This window comes from Rhineura floridana, chromosome 3 (assembly GCF_030035675.1).
Source record: "Rhineura floridana isolate rRhiFlo1 chromosome 3, rRhiFlo1.hap2, whole genome shotgun sequence".
NCBI lineage: Eukaryota > Metazoa > Chordata > Lepidosauria > Squamata > Rhineuridae > Rhineura > Rhineura floridana.
This window is the reverse complement of record NC_084482.1, coordinates 149,757,386-149,779,886: the sequence shown is the minus strand read 5'-3', so window position 1 is coordinate 149,779,886 and position 22,501 is coordinate 149,757,386. Positions and strand designations below refer to the sequence as shown.

Here is a 22,501-nt window from a genome sequence, read left to right as displayed (position 1 = left end):
CCTGAGGGCCAGATGGAGAGGCCTGGAGGGCCACATTTGGGCCCAAGACCTCCGGCTGTCCACCTCTGCAGGTGGATGCAGTTGTATGCCATTTCATAGGGGACACTTTCTGGAGATGAGGGTGTGTGATTTGGGATGCTCCAAACTTATCTAGGAGTGCACACTCCCAGTTCCTTATATGCAGTCATCATCTGGGGTCTTTGTGCATTAATGAGTGTTGCACCAAATCTTGTGCATCTGAAAGCAGACACACACGTCCTGCCAGTTATGAGAATATGATACAGGGTGTGCTAATGCTTATTTGGGGGAGCAAGAGCACGTAAACCATTTCCTTATTAGGTCTTTTTATTGTGTTTTGTTATGAACTTTTGTGCAAATAAGGAACTGGGAACAACTTCAGCCCTGCATCTCCCATGAGGTTCAGAATGAACCAAATCAACTGTGGAAGTTGGCTCGAACTTCAGGGAATACCCTCGGCAGAAGTTGAGTTCCTCAACAACAGATGTTATTCTCCAAAATAGAGAAATGGACTGCGGAAGGAGCCAGTGACATGCCTCTTAATTTGCATAGTGATCATGAAATATAACAGCTAAATTCCACTAGTGTTTGCATAGTGAGTGTTGACAAGTTAAAGAAGTATACCTCACCAATTTTCTTTTGGCTAAGGTTTAAATATGTTACACATTTCTCTGTTTCTGCTTTTCTCTTTTCATGCATCTCTGAGCCTAAAAATCTGCTCTTTCAATGTGAGGTCATTTGGAGAAGCCAAGCGAACGACACCAGGAATCTTGGACGTCATTGTAAAGGTATGTTATTCACTCTCCGGGATTAAATTAATACTCATCTGAATGAAGGGACCCTTTAACTAGCTCATCTTTCAGGATATTTTATCTTTACACAGCTGAGTTCCAAGCTAATGAGAATGGTTGAGCATTAATAAATCTGTTGTGTTTCTAACAGCGAAAAAATCAATTTGCAGACTTGAAGCCATATGTTCAGCAAGATTTATTTACACATTAGATCTAACAGAAATACAATGTGAATGCTGTTGTCAACATACATGAGGAATTATGAGAGCATTTGATGTGCGAGCAAAATAGTTATCTTCTCATCAACAGTATCATCAGTCATTGTTTCATTATTGGCATGCTTAATTTGTTTAATCACCACTATGAAGTACCGTGACCTCATTAAGGAGAATCAGCAAATAAGTAGAGCCCATGCAGGCAAAAGCAAATGTATTATAAACACCTTCCAAGGAGATGAGTGATTTAAGCATTTTGAAAATGAAATGGACTGCCTTCAAGTCGATCCCAACTTATGGTGACCCTATGAATAGGGTTTTCATGGTAAGCGGTATTCAGAGGGGGTTTACCATTGCTTTCCTCTGAGGCTGAGAGGCAGTGACTGGCCCAAGGTCACCCAGTGAGCTTCATGGCTGTGTGGGGTTCCGAACCTTGGTCTCCCAGGTCATAGTCCAACACTCTAACCACTACACCACACTGGCTCTCTTAAGCATTTTACTACCATTCAAAAGTCTGCACATCTGATGCTCATAAGCAAGAATGATACATTTGCATTGCAGTGAATTCTGTTTGAAGTCATTTAGGGCTTCTGAAGAGTACCAGAAAATGTATCAGTGCAACCACTGTTCTGAATGCTTCATCTCCCAGTAAATTATGAACTTCAAAATCTTTTGCTTGACGGTGACAAAATGAGGACATATATAGCTTTTTCTGACATGACTATTTTCATATCCGCGTGCAGACTCATTGCTGTAATTTATTTTTTTTAAAGTAGGCCAAAATGCTAGTTTGACTGAGTGGATTTACACCAGTTATTTCAGCACATAATACATAAATATTAAATTCAAGTCAGCAATTGAGATGGTTTGGTGGATCTTCTGTCATTATTAGAGCTAAAGTCTCAACTAAGGCATTTATAATTTTATATATAAGCTTAGGAACACAGGAAGCTGCTTTATACTGAGTCAGGCACTTCGTCCATCCAGCTCAGTATTATCTACACTGACAGGCAGCAGCTCTCCAGGGTTTCAGACTGGGGGCTCTCCCAGCCCTACCTGGAGATGCCTGGGATTGAACTTGGGGCTTTGTACAGTGCTGTGCCATGGAGCATCATCCCTTCCCAGTATGAAACTTGCAAATGGCTTCATACTGGTACTTGTACAAAGCATGCATTGTCTCTAAACTAAACACAATATTATTCTCTTATTCGGTGTTTAATGTTTCCCTTAAAGGGTCTCTCTCCTCATCCCCTACATTGTCCTTGTTTCGTTTTTATTTATACCTTCTATACATGCCCTATTTAGGAGTCCCACTGAGTTAAATGGGGCTTACTTGCAGGTAAAAGGGTACTGGATTCCAGCCTTATTTTATTCAAACCCTGCTTTTTCATTTTGTGAAAAAAAATATCATGAGATGGTTTGCAATCACAAAACAGGACAATAAAATAATATTAAAGAAGACATCATGAAATCATTGCAAAATGCATGGTGCTTTTCCATAAAACAGTAGGAACACAACATATAAACAACAAACAACAATGAAATAGCAGTAGAAATAGAGCATAGCAATAAAATAGGAGAGCTTAGTAGTTAAAGCAGTTTTTATCCTCACAAGTATTCTGTGGGGTAAGTTACGCTGAGAGATAAGTAACTGGCCCAAGGTCACTCAATATGGAATATTGCTAAACTGTGTTTTAACTGTCTCTCTCCCATACCTCCCCCCCCCGCCCCATAGGTCCAACAGCCTAGCCACCACATGCTATTTTAAGCTGGTAAACAGCCAATGAGTGGTTTCAAATATTTGAAAGAAGCACCATGACAGTTCAGGTTGCAGCAATCTAACCTGGTAGGCTTCAGGAGAGAGTCTTGTTATTTAAAACATTCTTCCAATATTTCGCCAACAGTTTCTACAAGAAACTGAGAAGGTTTGTGTCCCATGTATAACCAGATCCTCTTCTTCCCACAAGAAATCCATCTCAGATTATTGCTGCCTCATGGGCAGAGCAATCTACTTTGCTGGAGCAAAGCTGGTAGAGCTGGAGCTGGTGGAAGTGGCTGCCACATCCAGTTGCCACTTGGAGGCCTCTTGGAGGGAAAGATGCCGGCTGTGCCAGCAGGGCACAGCAGAAGGAAACAGAAGAAATGTTTCCTTCCGCCACCCCTTTTCACAGCATACTGGCTGCTGGGATGGAGGGCCGTGGGAGGGAGCTGAATGGGACCTGGATATCGCATAATTCTCCCCCTCGGCCCCTCATCTGACATCCCCCCGGAACACCCTTTTTGCAGGCCTTCTGGTAGCTTCTGCTATCTCCCCTTACGCCGGGCTAGGCTTCTCTAGTGGATCTCCAGCTGAGTCGACTGGGTCCCGGTTCAGCCATGGCTGAGTGAGGATGAGGGACTTATGCCGGCATAGCCCACTGTAGCCCGGCATAGCCTGGCTGAGCTGGGATCCAGCTGGCTCAGCTGGAGGTCCACCATATCTAACTCCCCTCAGCTCAGAGTAAACAGCAGTTGGATTGTGCTCTTAGTGTTGGTTGAGGCATTTTGTAAAGACCTTATTGTGCTTATATTTTTTTAGTTGTTGTTGTAGTTGTATTTTTGAAGTTTTATGCCTTAAGAAAGAGTTCTGTTCAGAAAGGCAGCCTGTAAATGGTTTAAATAAATAAATAAAATTATAAAAATAATGTTTTTCGATGTTCTTAATGTTTTATCTTGTCAAGTTCCTTTGAGTCTTTTTTTGCATAGAGTGACTAACGGACTAATTAATCTGAATAATAACCATTTTAAAAGTTAGGTTTTAAAATGTGATAAACTTGTTTTAATTAATTTTTAATTGTATTGTTTTTCTCCTTGTTGATTGCCACCGTGGGCTCCTTTGGGAGGAAGGATGAGATAGAAATGTAATAAATAAATAAATAGGTTTGCCACTCAGATAACTGCTGTTATTGTGTGACTAATGCACTGACTGAAAGAATAAGCAATAACGTCATCAGGGTAGAGCTCAGTGAATTGGTGTCTCAAAGGAACAACTGTATACACACTTACTAGGAAGTAAGACCCATTGAACACAATGAGACCTTCTTCTATGTAAACATGCACAGGATTGCATTGAAAGTCACGTTCACGATTGCGCGTACAGAATCAGGGGATGACCCTCTGTTCTCGATAAATGCAAAACGCACAGGCATGAACTTGCCTGTGTGGCTTCAGAGTCTCTTTAGAATTTTCACTTATACAGTCTCTTGGATCTTCTTCCCATTTGTTGAAGAATTGTCTCATGTAGTCTTCAACCCATTCTTTTCCCCTGGCTTCACAACTAAAACAGTAGGTACAAATACCAGCAAATCAAATACAGGTTCAGCTATCAGCCTTCAGATATTTGGAATTCCACAATATATAAGACATGAATAGGCATTGCTTATCTCAAAATCTGTTAATCTGTCAGGAACAATGACCCTCCATGGCCCTGTGCTTCAGGTGGGCTGTCCACCTTCTAAAAACTATGTTTTTAAAATAGTCATATGAATGCTCCTGCTTTTGTCCATTTATTTGACACCTAAGAAGAGAAGTGCTTTTAAAAGTACAAAACTACTCTGTGGATTGGGGATATAGGTGATATCACATAGGGGTCAGCCAATCAGTACCATGCTTCAGACTTGCAGAACTTCCAGAACCAGTCTTTCTCCAGAGGTTGGATTGGGGAAATGGTGCATACACTTGGATTGAACACAGTTAGAGTGCTTCCAGAGTAGTCCTGCTGCTCTCAAACTTTTGCTTCTGTCTTCACTTTAACACAGGAGCTTCCTACCAAGACCAGGGTTTTTTTGGAAGATTATTTCTGACAGATAAAATGTTTTGTAGGTTTGCAGATCCTGTTGTTTTGTACATTCTAGCCATTTTGAATGTGTCAAATAAAATATCCTTAGGAAGGGTCTTTGTTTACCCCTGCAGGTTATTTCTCGCTGTGACATCATACTACTAATGGAAATAAAGGACAACAGCAACAAGATATGCCCTTTCCTGTTAGAGAAACTAAATGGGTAAGATGCATAACTGATATTTACTAAAATATGCAGTGTCAGCTCCAGGTTTGGGGGCGGGGTGTTTTAGGCAAAATGCTTTCAGTGGACCCATTTCTCAGAGTCAGCCCACCTTCTTGCCACTGTTACCACTGCCCATTTGCTGACCCTCCATCTTAGAGATGTGGGAAAAAATGGAAATGGACTACCTTCAAGTCAATTCTGACTTATGGCGACTCTAAGAATAGGGTTTTCATGGTAAGCAGTATTCAGAGGGAGTTTACCATTGCCTTCCTCTGAGGCTAAGAGACAGTGACTGACCCAAGGTCACCCAGTGAGCTTCATGGCTGTGTGGGGATTCGAACCCTGGTCTCCCAGGTTGTAGTCCAACACCTTAACCACCACACCACACTGGTTTTTTAAATGTGAAGGACGGGGGGGGGGAGAAAACCTGGGGGAGAGGACATTTCCCACCTTTTTTTCTGAATTTTTCTTTTTTTTCACTGGCCTTCAAATCCCTTCCCCATTCTGAGCCCAGTCTGCCCAGGAGATGTCAAGGCAAATGAAGGCTCCTCCTCCTTCTCTGTCTCCTTCTTGTTATTTGTGCCCTTGGAGAGGGCACTTGAACATTCAGAGCTGTAGCTCAGTGGCAGATCATCTGCTTTGCATGCAGAAGGTCCCAGGATCAATCCCCAGTATCTCCAGGTAGGGCTGAGAATGTCCCTTGTCTACAACCCTAAAGAACCACTGCTGGTCAGTCTAGACCAGTATTCTTCAACCTTGGGTCTCCAGATCTTGCTGGACTACAACTCCCATCATCCTTGGCCATTGGCTAAGCTAGCTGGGATTGATGGGAGTTGTAGTCCGACAACATCTGGGGACCCAAGGTTGAAGAACAGTGCTCTAGACAACGCTGAGGTAGATGGACCAATGGTCTGATTCAGTACAAGACAGCTTCCTATGTTTTTAAGCATCAACAACAAGGAGGAAAAAGAGAAGAGCCAGTGGGGCCCCTGCTGGATTGTAGGCCTAAATTTACAAAAGACCCACTTAGCCTACAGTCCTAAACATGCTTAAATAGAAAGTGCAGCTTTGAAATCAAGAAATGCATGAGATCTAAAGTTAGGATTACGCTTCTGCACTTGTTATGGGCATGGACACACTAATGTCATCTCAGCCAGGTCTACTGTGGACAAGTATAGAAGTTACACTCTCCACAAATTTCACACTCCATTCCCCACCACAACCACATTGTTTCAAACTATTCACTGCATGAATTGGTGCCATCACATTATGAGCATCCTCCCCATTCACCATTCACATGACCAGTGGTGGTGGAGAAACTTATCACATGATGTCTGACTCTCATGGTTAGTTGTTTTAACCAATCTGCCAGGGAAGGGGGAAAAATGTCTCGAGGAATTTGCCTTGGGGACATCCATCCCATGGTACACATAACATCTAGGCAATCTCCCTTTTATTGCCATGAAGTAGTACAAGTACATAAGAAGCTATTCCAACTTCCATCTCAAATATTCTGAGCGCTGCAGGAAGGGAGGCAGCCTTTGGCAAGTTTCTGGACTTAACAGGGTGTCAGAAAACTGGGTTTCACTTCCTCACTTATGAAAGCATTAGCCCAGAGTTTACCCACACTTTCAATACCTGAGGTACAGGTTTTCTGAATTAAAATTGGAAGCATCCTTCAGGTTTAGAGATGAAAACATGCTTCTGGGATAGCCTCATGGCTTTGTGGACTAAGCTGCATTAGGGAATGCTGGTGCACCTTTACTTCTTTTCTTGGGATAATGGCACTGCTCTGGCACAGAGGGAGGGAACCAATGATGAACGAGGCCTTCCCTCTTCAAGCATACACTGGTGGATGTGTCCAATATGGCGGCTTCATTCTTTAAGGCGCAGTTCAGGCCCTCTCATGGCACCCTGGGAAATCACTTCACTAGTCCTAACCAGTACATCTCTCTCTGTGCCAGGGATGGGGAATCTGTGGCCCTCCAGATATGGTTAGACTACAGTTCCCATCACCATTGACCATGGTGGCTGGAGCTGATGGGACATGGAGTCCAAGGACATCTGGAGAGCCACATGTTCCCCATCCCTCCTTTATGCTATTCCCTCCAGGACCATTCCCCACAATGCATCCCATCCCACCCAGCAGAGTGGCAGAACCCTGCCATTGACTAAGGCAGTCCAGAAAGGGAATTACACTCAGATAGTTAAGCAGTGAACCCTTCCTTTGAAGGTCAAAACCAGAAGCACTAACCACTGTCTGTGTTTTAAGATACGTGTGTTTCCATGTATTCCATCAAATATATCAAATATAATCATTTCCCCCCTAGTCAATCACAAGAAGAGTACAGTTATGTGGTCAGCAATAGATTAGGAAGAAAGACCTATAAGGAACAGTATGCTTTTTTCTACAGGTAAGTGAATTCCAGAATTTTGTGCATGTGACCTTATTTGGAAACTGCCAGGAAATAAGCTAGTATAGCTTGTAATTCCCAATTAAGAGTGGGACCTGTCTTTTGTATACTTAACAAAATTCTATGTACACTGAGGTCACTAAGAGTGATAAATAAAATACTCATTAGGGACATCCAGACTGGTTTGCCAGATAACAGGGTTTGACTTGGGAGCAGTTGGAGCAGCTGTAAAGTCTGTGTGAGAGTAACCTTAGATTTTAAGTCTAGTTGTGTCAAGTCTACTTGTTAACCACTTGAAAGGGGCAGGCATCAGATGTGCAGTGCAATCCTATGCATGCCGATTCAGAAGGAGTTAGTCCCTTTGAGTTCAATGGAGCTTACGTCCAAGTATATTTAGGACTGCAGCCTATTTTTAAATGAAAAAAGATGGATATCTGTGTACAAAAAACATGCAAAAATGGCTACATTCATGAATGTTCCTTGAAGCATTTCTTTTAAAATGACAACTTTAGCTTATGAGACTACAGGAAATTGCAAACTTAAGTAGCCTTGGGTTAAACTTGAAAGACTTCTCTAAGGATTGTGTTCCTCAGTGAAAATTGCATTTCATTGATCCTTTCTTTGGGAGAAGGTGACAGTAATATAGAGCATTAGTTTGCAGTCATGAAAACATCTTTTCTCGTTAGTTCAAGTTAAAAGATTTAACTCTTGGCATCCAACAAGCTGAAGTTCCTTACCGTGATGATTTGATTTTTCACCATTTTCTTAAAATCAAACTTTTCTTGGAGAACAAAGGGTTGAGAATGGAAGAAGGAAGAACACTCTTGTGGCCAATGCATTCATACAGTGAATAAAGAGTATTAGATATATCATAAAGCATATGAAAAAATCAAAGGCACAAATCAAAACAGCGGTCCATCAAATCATAAAGACAGCAAAATGTATTTAAGTCCACATACGGTGAGATATATTGTCTCTTGCTCTGAGAGTTAAATGTTGTCTTTATAATGTTGCTGTTGGAAGCTGTGATCCTGTAATTCACTTTACCGACTTGCAGCGTCAGACCCAGTCTAGAAGCTCTTGAACCAAAAGGAACAATCATGCAGCTGAAGAGCTGCAGGTTGCGTTGGTGAGCAAATGAGATTTGTAAACACCACCCTGCACATTGAAGGAAGGGTACTGAAGAGGGCAGGTCCCAGTGAACCAAACAAACAAAGGGGGAGCAAGGGTTTTTCAACAAATTAATGGGACAGCAGGAGGCTATCCTGTGTTCTGCTCAGAGACCTGAAGGGTCTGTTTCTAGAAAGCAGAGAGGAATCAAGAGCACTAGATTTTACCTCTGTCCAGTTTTACCCCTGGACAATAGACAATAAATACTACTCGGCTGACATCCATCTCTGCATTGTGACAAATACGTTCTTTGTGACAGCTGAAATTGCTGAGTCAGTGCAAGCCTTCTTGGTTTATTTTGACAGCACAACAGTGAGTACTTCAGGACTTCAATGCCTGCCTGTCTTGTGTAAAACTGCTATTCATTTTTTTTAACTGCTATTTGGTTTTGCTTGTTAGTTTGTTTTGTTTTAGGTTGTAAATTGTCTTATTTTTAGATTCTATTTCTATTTTATTTTGTTCTGTTGTCAATTTTGTGTAAGTCACCTTGGGTACTTTTGTAGAAGTGTGGGGTACATACTCATAAATAAGGATGATGATAGATTTGCAGGGGACTCCTACACTGAAACTGAAAAGAACAGTCTTTGCTTGGCCTTGGGTAAAGGTCTATGGAGCATCCTAGAAGTGATAGCCTGGGTTTAGGTTAGGGTTTGCCTCCAGTGCTACTCACTATACAGAGGCAGAGTTCGTATTTGTTTCAGATACTACTGGAGCCAAAGACAGGTGTCTGCCATTTGCCTTTTTTCCCCCTTCAACAAAACAGCAAACACTAACTAACTTGCAACAAGTCTTCAAATCTGCAAGACTGCTTTAAGGTGTACCTACACCAGGGGTAGCCAATGTGGTGCCCTCCAAATGTTGTTGGATTCCAACTCTCATCAGCCCCAGCCAGCACAGCCAATGGTCAGAGACAATGGGTGCTGTAGTCTAACATCTGGAGGACACCATGTTGGCTAACCCTAATTTACACTAACATCCCCTTATTGCATCTCTTTTCTTTTCTGATTGCCCTCTCACTGTATCTCACTAGCTTCACCGCACCCAAGCACTACGCTTTATGCATGTCTCATATAAATGTGCTTCTGTCCTTGGGACTGTGAGCTCTGTTGCTGCTTTAAAAAACTAACAACATAACTCTGAGCATTTGAAAAGAGAGAGGATGATGACTTTCTGCTCTAGAATCAGGGTTAGTACTGGAGCACCTTTTTCACTATACTGCTGTCCGTACACTGGTTTCATAGCTTCAGGTTAACAACACCTGTCTTCCTCACCAAGAAAATATGAGACTAAGAAAAGTAACTTTTTTTATTATAGCATTTTCATTGGTAATTGTAGTCTTACCTGTTAGCTACCTTGGGGCAGATTGGTAACCGATACGTTTTTAAATACATAGCTAGAATAATGGCTATCTCAAGTATGGATAGCTTAGACCTATGTGTTAAATTACATCTGTAGATTGAAAATGGTCTCAGTGAAGCAAACCTATCAATATCCTGATCGGCAACCTGGCAACGAAGATGCACTTTCCAGGGAACCTTTTGTTGTCTGGTTCTCTTCTCCAAAAACTGGTGAGAAATTGCTGAGCTTGCACTATACTCTTTCCCTCTGCAAGGAGTAAGCAGAGATACAGAATAAGGATGAGCACTGGGAAGCCCTAGATCTTTGTTTCATTATTTTAAACTCCACTTTGCCTCTGATGAGCTCAGTATGACAAGGCTTTGTGTATGGCCTGCCATCTAGGCAGCTTACAGGGCCAGAGCTGCTTAGCTTAAGCAGTGGAATGAATGCATCACCAGCCTACATAGAGTTCAGTGAGCCACAGAGAATTCTTGGATCCCAGTTTGGCTGAGATTACTTTGTGTAGCTTATTTAACATCATTATTAATCCATCCTTGATTGCAGCCTTTCATGGAACCATGGGAGTTGTCCAGAGTTCATTGCACATTGACTTATTTATGCCAAATTGAATTAAGTCCCTAAACACTAAATAAGCCAGGCTGGAAAACTCTAAGCATTTTGCAATGAGATCTGTCAACTTCAGTATTTCCCAGTATTGGATAACAGCTAGGGTTTGACTTATGATTTATGTCCTAGACCTAGATAGCTGAATACAAAAAACATATGAAGACAGAGTGATAGATAGTAGGATGAATACAGCTTAGCACAAGATTTAAATTGGTGAGTTCCAGTTCTCACATTAATATTTTTGGTCTTGAAGGTCCATACTTATGAGAATGTGCATATTTTGCAATGCTAACATGTCCACACCACAATGTTCTTTTTCATCCCAATTCTCAAATTGGGAAGTAGCTATAAAGATAAGTTTCCCAACTCACATATTTGGATGGGAAAACATGCTGGGTGTGAGTAGTTCCAGCACAGAAGCTAAGTGGTTCTTGGGCCTAAGCACTACCTGAATAAAAGAAAGGCCATCTGGAATCATCTGTAACCCACTCAGTTCTTTAAAGGAAGTGCAGAGTCCAAGAGTATCAATGAATGAAATGAATAAATATGAAAAATACAATTATTTGGGAATGTAACTTTATATGTACAAAAGTGTAACACAAAAGCCTTCCCTAAACAGAAATAAAGACAAGATGGGTCTGCTAAGATCTGGAAACCATTATTCTAGCAATCAAACTTGCGATATAATCACAAAACGTTCATGTAATGTACACTTAAAGAAGGCCTTTAAATGTCTTGATACTGGAAGAAAAATGCACAATGTCTTTTTTCTTTTCTGTCTTTGGAAACAATCCCGTCTATAATGCTTTGGTAGGCTCAGGTGCCACATGTGCTTAAGACAAGACACTCAGATATCCATAACCTTTAAAAGACAATATACATGATAAACATATTAATTATGTCAATTTCTCTAATCTTGATGAAGTGAATGTAAAAGTGCTGATAACCTTTTTTAATGTTTACTTGCCAAGCGGTCAGGGAATTTGTGATAATCCCTCTGCATACAACACCTGAAATGGCTGTTCGGGAAATTGATGAACTCTATGATGTGTACTTAGATGTTAAACAACACTTGAAGTCTGAGGTCAGTCACTGTTTCCTTGGGGTGTGTGTATTAAAAGGTGTGCTGCACATCTCCACTCCATGCCTCCTTCCACACTTTTACCGGACTCTTCGGCCCCTGCCAAAGTAGGGGAGAGATGTATTTGGGGACTTGAGGCGGTGGACAAAATGTGGGGGTGGGGGTGTCTTAATACAAGGTGGCTAAGGGTTTTCTCATTCTTTTTCTTTATTTTTGGTGGGCGGGCGATTTTGCTGTTGCTTCATGCAGTGGCTTGGTTGCTGTGAGCAGCCTGGCCGTGTTCCTGGGGGCAGAATTACTACTCTTTGTAGTTTGTGCTAATGAACGTAGTCATAAGATCAGGTCCAGTCAGGGCACACAAGATTCCTGTCTGTAAGGTACACCAACTCAGAAATAAAGGTCTAGTTTCTTTTATCTCTCTCTCTCTCCCCCCTTCCTCATATTCTCTCCCCCCCTCTCTTACACACACATTAACTTTCTTCTTTTTCATTTCTTTGCTACTGTCCATAGATCTCACTTCACACTTGAAGATCTATAGGGATACTTCTCGTATATGGTTGAAACTCCCAGGGAAAGTGAGCAAATCTGATCTGGATGCACCCACTTCCATGATGGGGCACCTCTGCAAAGAAACCCAAAATATATGACTCCCCTTTTGTTCCATCCTCTTGGACTTTTGCAATCATGAAAATGGGGGCTGGGACTGTTGTCATACATTTCTGTCTTGCTTTTTTGCAATCCTATCTTTTCAAATTTGCCTTTTCACAATCCCCTGCCTTTTAGAATGTCATCTTCCTAGGGGACTTTAATGCTGGCTGTGGCTATGTTGCAAAGAAGCACTGGAAGAATATCAGGCTGAGAAATCACACTGAATTTGTGTGGCTGATTGATGACAAAACTGACACGACGGTGAAAGCAAGCACCCACTGCCCCTATGACAGGTAAGAGTTGACTTTACAGCTGAGTCTGACTCATGAATCTTCCATCCAGCACCTCTACTAAATACTACCTATTATATGCCGTGTTAGAAACCTGCTTGTTACTGTTACAAAATGCATGCTGATTTATAACAGCTCATGAATATAGTGCGATAAAATGTGTACCACAGGCTATCTAGCTACCCCTTGTGTATGGAGAAATAATTGCATGTAAATTCTCTTTCCTGTGGGACCAAATGACCAACATCACATTCAGCTATTAATCTACGGATAGCCAACCTGTGGCACAGGTGCAAGAAGCAGCACAAGCAGCTGTAGCGTGTGGCTTGCCTGGACTGGAGTAAATTGACCCATGGACCTGCTTGGAGTCAAGTCTTCACTGCTCCATCACTTCATATGAACAAACATAGGAATGTAAGAAGAGCTCTGCTAGATCAGGCCAAAGGCCTATCATAATCCAGTATCCTGTTCTCACAATAGCCAACCACATGCCTGTGGGAAGCCAAGACTGCAAGCAAGATATGCAACTCCCAGCAGTAGGTATACAGAGGCATACTGCTTCCAACAGGGGAGGTGGAGCATAGCCATTGTGGCTAGTATCCGCTGACAGCCATATCTCCCATGAATTTGTCTAATCCTCTTCTAAAGCCACCCAGGTTGCTGGCCATCACGCTACCTCTTGTGAGAGCAAAGTCCATAGCTTATGTGCTATGTGAAGAAATACTTTCCACCTGCTCCTTGACTCAGAAGAATATATGTAAAGCTACACCAAGGCACAGTGAGCTTCAGACATGCTGCAGGGTGCACTAGAGAGGCACTGCCTCGTACTTTGTACCTGCCCTGTCATGCACATTTTCAAATATATGTTTTATTTAGACATTTTTAAACCGCCTTTCCTGCAGCATCTGGTGTACAACAAACATTAATGAAAATAACCGGAGCAGTCTCCAAAACAGCCAAAATGCCACAACCGAGCAAAACAGGTTAGCCACAACTGCACTAATCCAATTAGAGGAAGCCAGAGAAAGAAGCACCGGTAACCGACCAGCTTGTTGGGCAAGCCAATTGCAGCATATGCAACTAAAATATAACCGGATTGCGCATTGTCAGTCCTACCTTTAACAAGCCCTTCTGCCAATTTCCTGAGAGAAAACTTTTGACCTTCATTAAGTCTGGCAGGATAATCACCTGAACAGAATGATCCACATGAGCCAATTCCCTGCTGTTGCCCAAATGATCTCCCTCTGCCTACCTTTCCACCATTGGCAGGATTGCCTCTCCTCACCTTGTTCCTGAAGCAGCTGGCAAGCAAGTGTGCTGTTTTCAATAAGTGTACTCCTCCTGAGTCACAATTCAGCCTCCTCTGCCAGCAGCAGCATGCATCAGATAATGTCAGGATGGTTAGTGATGTCTAAACATAGTCCTGCAATGATGAGCAGTTCAGGAGAAAGCAAGAAATCACTTGGGGAAGCTTGCCTCCAACTGCTCTTTGCACTAAGCTCTGTGCAGAGAGGCAAATGGGAAAAAATCTCTCAGAGGCAACCTGAAGTGGAATAACCTTCACCCAGCTAAGAGCAAAGGTTCAATTCCAGAAGATGCCCTGAGCTTCAATTTACACACACTATCCCTTTAAAGCACATTCAAAGCACATACCCGCCCTCTAAGAATCCTGAGAACTGTGGTTTATCCCTCCGTAGAGCACAACAAACTAGAGTTCCCAAGATTATTGGGCTTTGAATAGGCTGTAAAGGTATGGTGTGTACACAATCTAAATCAGCATTTTTGACACATGCAATTTTGGTTGAGAGTGGAGACTGCCTCACTGAAAATGGCATCTGTAGCTTAGCTCCGTATTGCAGAATTGAACTGAAGAAATGCTGGAATCATTGGGCTAGTATCTTAAAGCTGCAATCCTAAATTCAGGCAGAATGAAGACAGTTCATCCATCATACCCAACAGCAAGGCTTTCACCAGCAGGGCAATAGTGAGGGTAGAGGAGCATTGTGTGCACTGCCAGTTTTTTAATGTTTTATTTGTATTCAACTACCCCACCACTGCCACCAGCAGAAACAATGGGAGGGAAATAAATGGGGCTGAGGTACTGGGCTGACATCATTCAGTCGTTAGCTTGGGGATTTGTTGGGGAACTGGGAAGGCACTGGGTCCTTTGGATGCCCCAATCCACCCCTGACACAAGCCCTTTTTGGCCCTACCAATCCCTGGCACTGGTAGAACCAGGGCTGAGGAAGATGCTGCAACAGGGAAGAGGAATCCAACATTGTATATCCATCTCCAAGGTTAGAGTTCTCAGAGAGGGATATCAGATGTATCCCAGGGCCCCTGGGATGTCCTCCCAGGACCATAGGATTGCAGGACAAGCTTTTTTTCTGTCTATGTTATGGACAGCTTTGAGAAGAAGGGCAGGGTATAAATTTAAAAACATACACATGTACATTCATGCATACATACATACATATAAATGGCCATAATATGGCCACAGGTGCCCCTTTGTAAGATAAAAAGTATATCTGAGATTTTGAGACAGGTTGAGGAATCTCTTTCAGCCAAGGGCCACATGCCAGTGATGGGCAGGGCCAGAGACAAAAGTGAGCAAAGCCACAAATGTGTATTTTACCTTTGTGTATTAGGCAAGTTTACACACACACACACACACACACACACCCCTCTCTGTCCTTCATTCAGACAAGCAGGAGTCATTATCAGAGTTCAAGAACTCAGTCCAGCCAGGCAGAAACACTCAAGGAGGCTGCAAAGCAGGGTCAGTAAAGGGTATGACCTGGGGACACAGATGTAGTTGGGGAAAGATGTGTGGCCTGGGGAGAGTCATAAGGGACAGACAAAGAGGCCTGGTGGGCCATATTTGGCCCTTGGGTGTGAGGTTCCCAAACCCTGATCTGAGACATGCAATTGGCTAACCTTCAGGGAGATACTTTATGTATCTCAGACAGTGTGCAGTGTGGTTCTGCAGGGTGCTATTCTCTCCCCAGCGCCATTTAACATCTATATGAAGTCATTGGGAAGACAGAGGCTCTTTGGGTAGATGGTTCTCATGTCCAGGTGATAGACCTGTTCTGGATGGGGTCAGGCTCCCTCTGAAGGACTCGGTCTGTAGCCTAGGGGTATTCCTGGATTCAACTTTGTCAAGTATCCTACTGCTCCTACTGGGAGAAAGGACAGGATATAAATCAAATAATAAATAAGTATCCTCTGTGGCTAGGTGTGCCTTCTACCAGCTTTGTCTGGTTGGTTAGCTACAGCTGTTCCTGGACAGGGATTGTTGTTGTTGTTATGTGCCTTCAAGTCGATTACGACTTATGGCGACCCTATGAATCAGCAACCTCCAGGAGCATCTGTCATGAACCACCCTGTTCAGATCTTGTAAGTTCAGGTCTGTGGCTTCCTTTATGGAATCAATCCATCTCTTGTTTGGCCTTCCTCTTTTTCTTCTCCCTTCTGTTTTTCACAGCATTATTTTCTTTTCTAATGAATCAGGTCTTCTCATGATGTGTCATATAAGAACATAAGAACATAAGAGCCTGCTGGATCAGGCCAGTGGCCCGTCTAGTCCAGCATTCTGTTCTCATAGTGGCCAACCAGGTGCCTGGGGGAAGCCTGCAAGCAGGACCTGAGTGCAAGAACACTCTCCCCTCCTGAGGCTTCCGGCAACTGGTTTTCAGAAGCATGCTGCCTCTGACTAGGGTGGCAGAGCACAGCCATCATGGCTAGTAGCCATTGATAGCCCTGCCCTCCATGAATTTGTCTAATCTTCTTTTAAAGCCATCCAAGCTGGTGGCCATTACTGCATCTTGTGGGAGCAAATTCCATAGTTTAACTATGCGCTGAGTAAAGAAGTACTTCCTTTTGTCTGTCCTGAATCTTCCAACATTCAGCTTCTTTGAATGTCCACGAGTTCTAGTATTATGAGAGAGGGAGAAGAACTTTTCTCTATCCACTTTCTCAATGCCATGCATACTTTTGTACACTTCTATCATGTCTCCTCTGACCCGCCTTTTCTCTAAACTAAAAAGCCCTAAATGCTGCTACCTTTCCTCGTAAGGGAGTCGCTCCATCCCCTTGATCATTCTGGTTGCCCTCTTCTGAACCTTTTCCAACTCTATAATATCCTTTTTGAGATGAGGCGACCAGAACTGTACACAGTATTCCAAATGCGGCCGCACCATAGATTTATACAACGGCATTATGATATCGGCTGTTTTATTTTCAATACCTTTCCTAATTATCGCTAGCATGGAATTTGCCTTTTTCACAGCTGCCGCACACTGGGTCGACATTTTCATCGTGCTGTCCACTACAACCCCGAGGTCTCTCTCCTGGTCGGTCACCGCCAGTTCAGACCCCATGAGCGTATATGTGAAATTCAGATTTTTTGCTCCAATATGCATAATTTTACACTTGTTTATATTGAATTGCATTTGCCATTTTTCCGCCCATTCACTCAGTTTGCAGAGGTCTTTTTGGAGCTCTTCGCAATCCCTTTTTGTTTTAACAGCCCTGAACAATTTAGTGTCGTCAGCAAACTTGGCCACTTCACTGCTCACTCCTAATTCTAGGTCATTAATGAACAAGTTGAAAAGTACAGGTCCCAATACCGATACTTGAGGGACTCTACTTTCTACAGCCCTCCATTGGGAGAACTTTTTGTTTTAACAACCCTGAACAATTGTCTAAAGTATGATAACCTCAGTTTCATCATTTTAGCTTCTAGTGACAGTTCTGGTTTAATTTGTTCTAACACCCAATTATTTGTCTTTTTCGCAGTCCATGGCATGTGCAAAGCTCTCCTCCAGCACCACATTTCAAATGAGTTGATTTTTCTCTTATCCGCCTTTTTCACTGTCCAACTTTCACATCCATACATAGAGATAGCCTGACCTCTGTAGTCCATGCATTGGTAACCTTGAGGTTGGATTACTGCAGTTAGTGCTATGTGGGGCTGCCCTTTGCCCTGGTGTGGAAGCTGAAACTGGTGCAAAATGCAGCAGCCAGACTGCTGATGGGGGCACATGGCCAACAATAAGTGACACCACTCTTAAAACATCTGCACTGGCTGCTCTTTCACCACCGAGCCAGGTTCAAAGTCCTTGTGTTCATTTACAAAGCCCTGAACAACTCTGTTCCAGGGTATCTTAGGGACCCCCTGAACCCTTATATCCCAGATCAATCACTGAGATCATCTGCAAAAGCGGCCTTGGTTGTCCCCTGAGTTGATGAGGCTCACATAACATTGACACAAAATCGAGCCTTCAGTGTCATCAGCCCAGTTCTCTGGAATGCTCTGTCAACAGAGATTCAGCAGGCACCTTCTGTTTTAACTTTTAAATTCCTGCTGAAAACCTTTGTTTTGAACTTGTAAACTGTGCTGGTGTTTTTAACAAAATAGTGGCATACAAACATATTTATAAATAAATTAAAAAATACAGTTAAAAATCAGTATAAATATTTAATGCGGATGTGCAGCAAACCGCCTGCATGAAGCTCATGGACCACAGTTTGGGAGTCCCTGCTCTAAGTAATTTACATGAGAGTAAGATATGCTGACCTCAGTAGAAGTGACTTTTGCAAACACATCTGTGCCCATGGAGGAGAGAAGCAGCAGAGGTAGGTAATAAGCCAGAGGGAGAGAAAGAGACAGACAACAGAAGAAGCATGCACTGGGGTGTGATGGTATGGGGGCAGCTCTAGGGAGAGAGTGAGGGGTACCTCTCCCACAGTCTGCGTATTATGTTGCTGGGTAGGAGGAGGGGTGGTGTTATGAACATTGGAATTTTCAGCCAAAACATTGACTGCAGCAGACCTCTGCTACTGTCACAACTTCATCTTTGTGCTATCATCAGCCGTGCTCTACTGCTAACCGTTCCTTTCCAAGAGTAACAGTTTTCTTTTCTGTTCCTGAACAACCTATGGCTAATACCCAGTGGTCTTGTTTTCGCCTCTTACAGGATTGTGCTCCGTGGAGATAAGCTCAGAAGTGCCATTGTGCCAAACTCGGCAAACATCTTTGATTTTCAGAGTGCCTTTTCAATGACTGAAGTTCAGGTTTGTAACACACCCGGGTAATGCATGAGTGGAGTGTTTTTGTGTTCTCATCCTGCAGGGCTTCTGTCCATAGTTGTGCTTCATCAGAGCTGGGAAAACAGACTAGTGAGACTATACTCCCTGTCAAGGAAAAACAAGAGGCAGGAAGAGCAGAGAAGCAGGAAGAACCAGCAGCCAAGAAGACGGGAATATCCATGATAGAGTTCTAGCCCCATCTGCATGGGCATTGAGAAGAGAGACAGATGTGCACCATGTGTTAAAACCAACTACACTGACCATGCACCCCTTACTTTATCCCCCACCTCTCCATGTTTATCAAAGCAAACCAGAGATCTGGGTGGATCAAGCTGTTTGGACAGCTGGAGTAACACAACTCTAGTCAGGGAGATGCCAAGGACATGATTTAGTACCTGCAGCTGTGTTGGTGCTGTCAGTGGATAAATCATGAGCTAATAACTAGGGATGGAAGGATCTGTCAATTTTGGTTCTCTCTGTTTAGTATTTTTCCAATTTTAAATTCAGTTCACCAGATTTCAGTAGAAATTTGTGACTAAAAAAAACCCTCATGAAAATTCTTTGGCATTTTAGGGCAACTATCTCCTAATAAACACTTTTTGTATGCAGTTTTGACTAATGTACAGATTTTTGCCAGCAATTTCCCCAGTACAATGCATTTTATATGTTATTTTCAGTAACATACTCATTTTCATGCATTTCCCCTGAAATGTAAAACATTCCCCTGAAATGTAAACATTTGTAAACATTGATTGGTTGGAGAACCACATTGCAAAATCAAACTAAGTGCAAATTTTGAAGGATTGCTGTGTTTCGGTTGTCATATTGTTTCGGAAAGTGCAGATTTGATAAATTCTGCTTTAAATGCGAACTGATCGGATTTCTCATCTATCCCTACTAATAACAGAATTCACCACTTTAAAGTAAAACTTTGGCACTCTTCAGGCAAATTGCTCACATGCTCTGTCAGCACAGAAGCTGATATGGCATACTCCAACTAGCGCCTGCCCCCTAGCATCTGCACATACAGCCTGAATGTCTGCAAGGAGGGAGCATTTGCGCATACATGCAAAGGATGCCATATGAACCTGGAATCCTGGTCGTCCAGGACATGCAGATGCCAAGTGTGGGGCTAGCACATGGTGTTAGGGACAAGGCTAGTCAACATGGCTCCATTTGCATCTTGACAGAATGCATGAGCAGTTGGTTCACCTGAAAAGGGCTAATGTGGCACGGAGGAAGCCCAATACTGACACAATGCATAGTTTACAGTCATAGACATTCTGTTCCCAATCAGGATATATTTCCTGTTTCATGGTGTAGATCATGCAGGTTGGTTGCATATCCCAAGTACAATTGACCATCCCGTATTTATTTATTTATTTATTTTATTTTATTAAGCTTATATACCGCCCGACTAGCAACAGCTCTCTGGGCGGTGAACATTAAAAATACAATAAAAATAACACAATACAGTATATCACAATACAAAACTGTACAAAAAACTGTACAGTCTAAAATCAAATTATAATAATTTAAAATTAACAGGAATTAAAATACCTCAGAGAAGAGAAAGGTTTTAACCTGGCGCCGAAAAGATGATAGTGTCGGTGCCAGGCGCACCTCCTCAGGGAGACCATTCCATAGTTTGGGGGCCACCACTGAGAAGGCCCTAGATCTTGTCACCACTCTCCGGGCTTCCCTATGAGTCGGAACCCAGAGGAGGGCCTTCGTAGTAGACCGTAGTGTACGGGCTGGTTCATATCGGGAGAGGCGTTCCGGCAGATATCGTGGTCCCGCGCCGTATAAGGCTTTATAGGTAAGTACCAACACTTTGAATCTGGCCCGGAAGCATATTGGAAGCCAGTTTGTGCTTGTAGGACAGATGCATCCAGAGCCTTCCTGAACAATTCCACTTAGGATGTTTATAAGCATACCAGCTAGCTGTATGGGTGGATTGCCTACAATAAGGACTATATGTACCTCAGTTAGTACAAACTGGGGGGTCAGGGGGGTTCTCTCTGCATGGTTTCATATCACAGTGAATGGCAACTATGTCTAATATTTGTGCAAAAATACTTGTCAAGGTATAAGATGACTAATTAAGCCATCTATTGTGCCAAATTACTCCACAGGCTTTGGCAGTGAGTGATCACTTTCCAGTAGAGTTCCAGCTGAGAACCACCAGACATTCCCCAAGAAGACCAAGAGCAAGCAATCGTAGACGCCGTTTACAACAGGCCCAGACAGTGGACTACTGTTCTCTGAAAACCAAAAAGAACTGATTGAATATTCACAAGAAAAGATTGGAGTTCAGTTTTTGACATTTGTCTTTATGTATATTTCTCTCCAATATGACATACTTCACCAAAAATATGCAAAATGAAAATCTTTTCATGGTTAAAAGCAATCAAGGATGACTAAAATGAATGAGCTAAAATTAACTTTGCCCATAACCTAAAAAACAAATGCAGTGAGAGAGTGTTAATGCCTTAACAGTATCTTTGGCAGGGGTTGCTTGGTGACACTGTTCAGAGTTCTTAAACGCCTCTGCCCATTCCCAGTGTCCATCTTCAAGCCAAAAATATTTTAATGTTTATATTTTAATATAACACTTTTTGCTATATACTTGTCCTAATCTTGCAGGCACATTCACAAGGCCACATCACTCGTTTGAAGTTAGAGAAATGTGAAATTGCTGGTTTGTTTGGGACTCCAAAGGTCACCAAGATAAAGGGTTTTATTCAACTAAGCCCTACTCAGAGCAGACTTACTGAATTAATGAACTTAAGTTAGTTGTGGCTATTGATTTCAGTGGGAGTAGGACTAACATTGAATACCTCCCAAAATCCCCAGCACTGAGACAATGAGCATCAGCCGAACCATCCCTCAGATCAGGCCACAGAAGAATACATGCTTTGATCAAACCTAGGGATGGATGAATCTGTTCATTTGAGTTTCCCTCAGTTTCTCATATTTCCAGTTTTAAGTTCGGTTCTCCACATTTTCACATCAGTTAGCGGGAAAAAATATTTTTAATCCTCATGAAAATTCATCATTTCTCCTAATGACCACATTTTTGTATGCAATTTTGCCTAATATACATGTTTTTGTAAGCAATTTTCTCTGATATAGTTCATTTTTATATGTTATTTTCACTAGTACACACATCTGTGTACATTTCCCTCTAGTGTATGCATTTCTATATACATTATTTGGTTGGAAAACTTCATCACTAAATTTGGGGAAGTGCGAATTTCAAAGGATAGTTATGTTTCAGTTTGCATATTGTTTTGGGAAGGGTGAATTAGGTAGATTCACCTTTAATGCTTTCTCCCAGGCATTTTAATAAATTTAATAATTTAATAATTTTAATTTTAACATTTTAACATCTCAACTTATTTTTAGCATCTTAGTATGCTAGTATATTTGTATTTTAGTATGTTTAAATTGTTCTATAAATGGTTTTAATTGTATTTTGCTGTCTTGCTTGTTGTGAACCGCCCAGACAGCTTCGGCTATGGGGCGGTATAGAAATTTAATAAATAAATAAATAATGCAAAGTGAATTGAATTGCTTCCCCATCCCTTATAATCAAGCCCAAATTCTCAGTCTGGATGAACCAGAGTTTGCAAGTAGATTGGAAAGTGTGTGCATCAAATGCTGTACATTTGCCCTTCTAGTAATGCATATTGACTGAGATGAGACCAAGGGGAATATAATAATAATAATAATAATAATAATAATAATAATAATAATAATAATAATAATAA

At 42.1% G+C, this 22,501-nt stretch overlaps 1 protein-coding gene across 1 annotated transcript; it reads left to right on the top strand.

The window, feature by feature from the left end:
- The first annotated feature begins 624 nt into the window (after positions 1 to 624).
- Positions 625 to 22,273, top strand: DNASE1L3 (deoxyribonuclease 1 like 3). Its single transcript, XM_061622022.1, has 8 exons — positions 625 to 806; positions 4,976 to 5,064; positions 7,398 to 7,481; positions 10,107 to 10,219; positions 11,588 to 11,700; positions 12,481 to 12,638; positions 18,617 to 18,713; positions 20,864 to 22,273. The coding sequence occupies exons 1-8, from the start codon at positions 675 to 677 to the stop codon at positions 21,011 to 21,013; spliced, it is 936 nt and encodes a 311-aa protein (XP_061478006.1). The 5' UTR covers positions 625 to 674; the 3' UTR covers positions 21,014 to 22,273.
- The last annotated feature ends 228 nt before the right edge of the window (positions 22,274 to 22,501 follow it).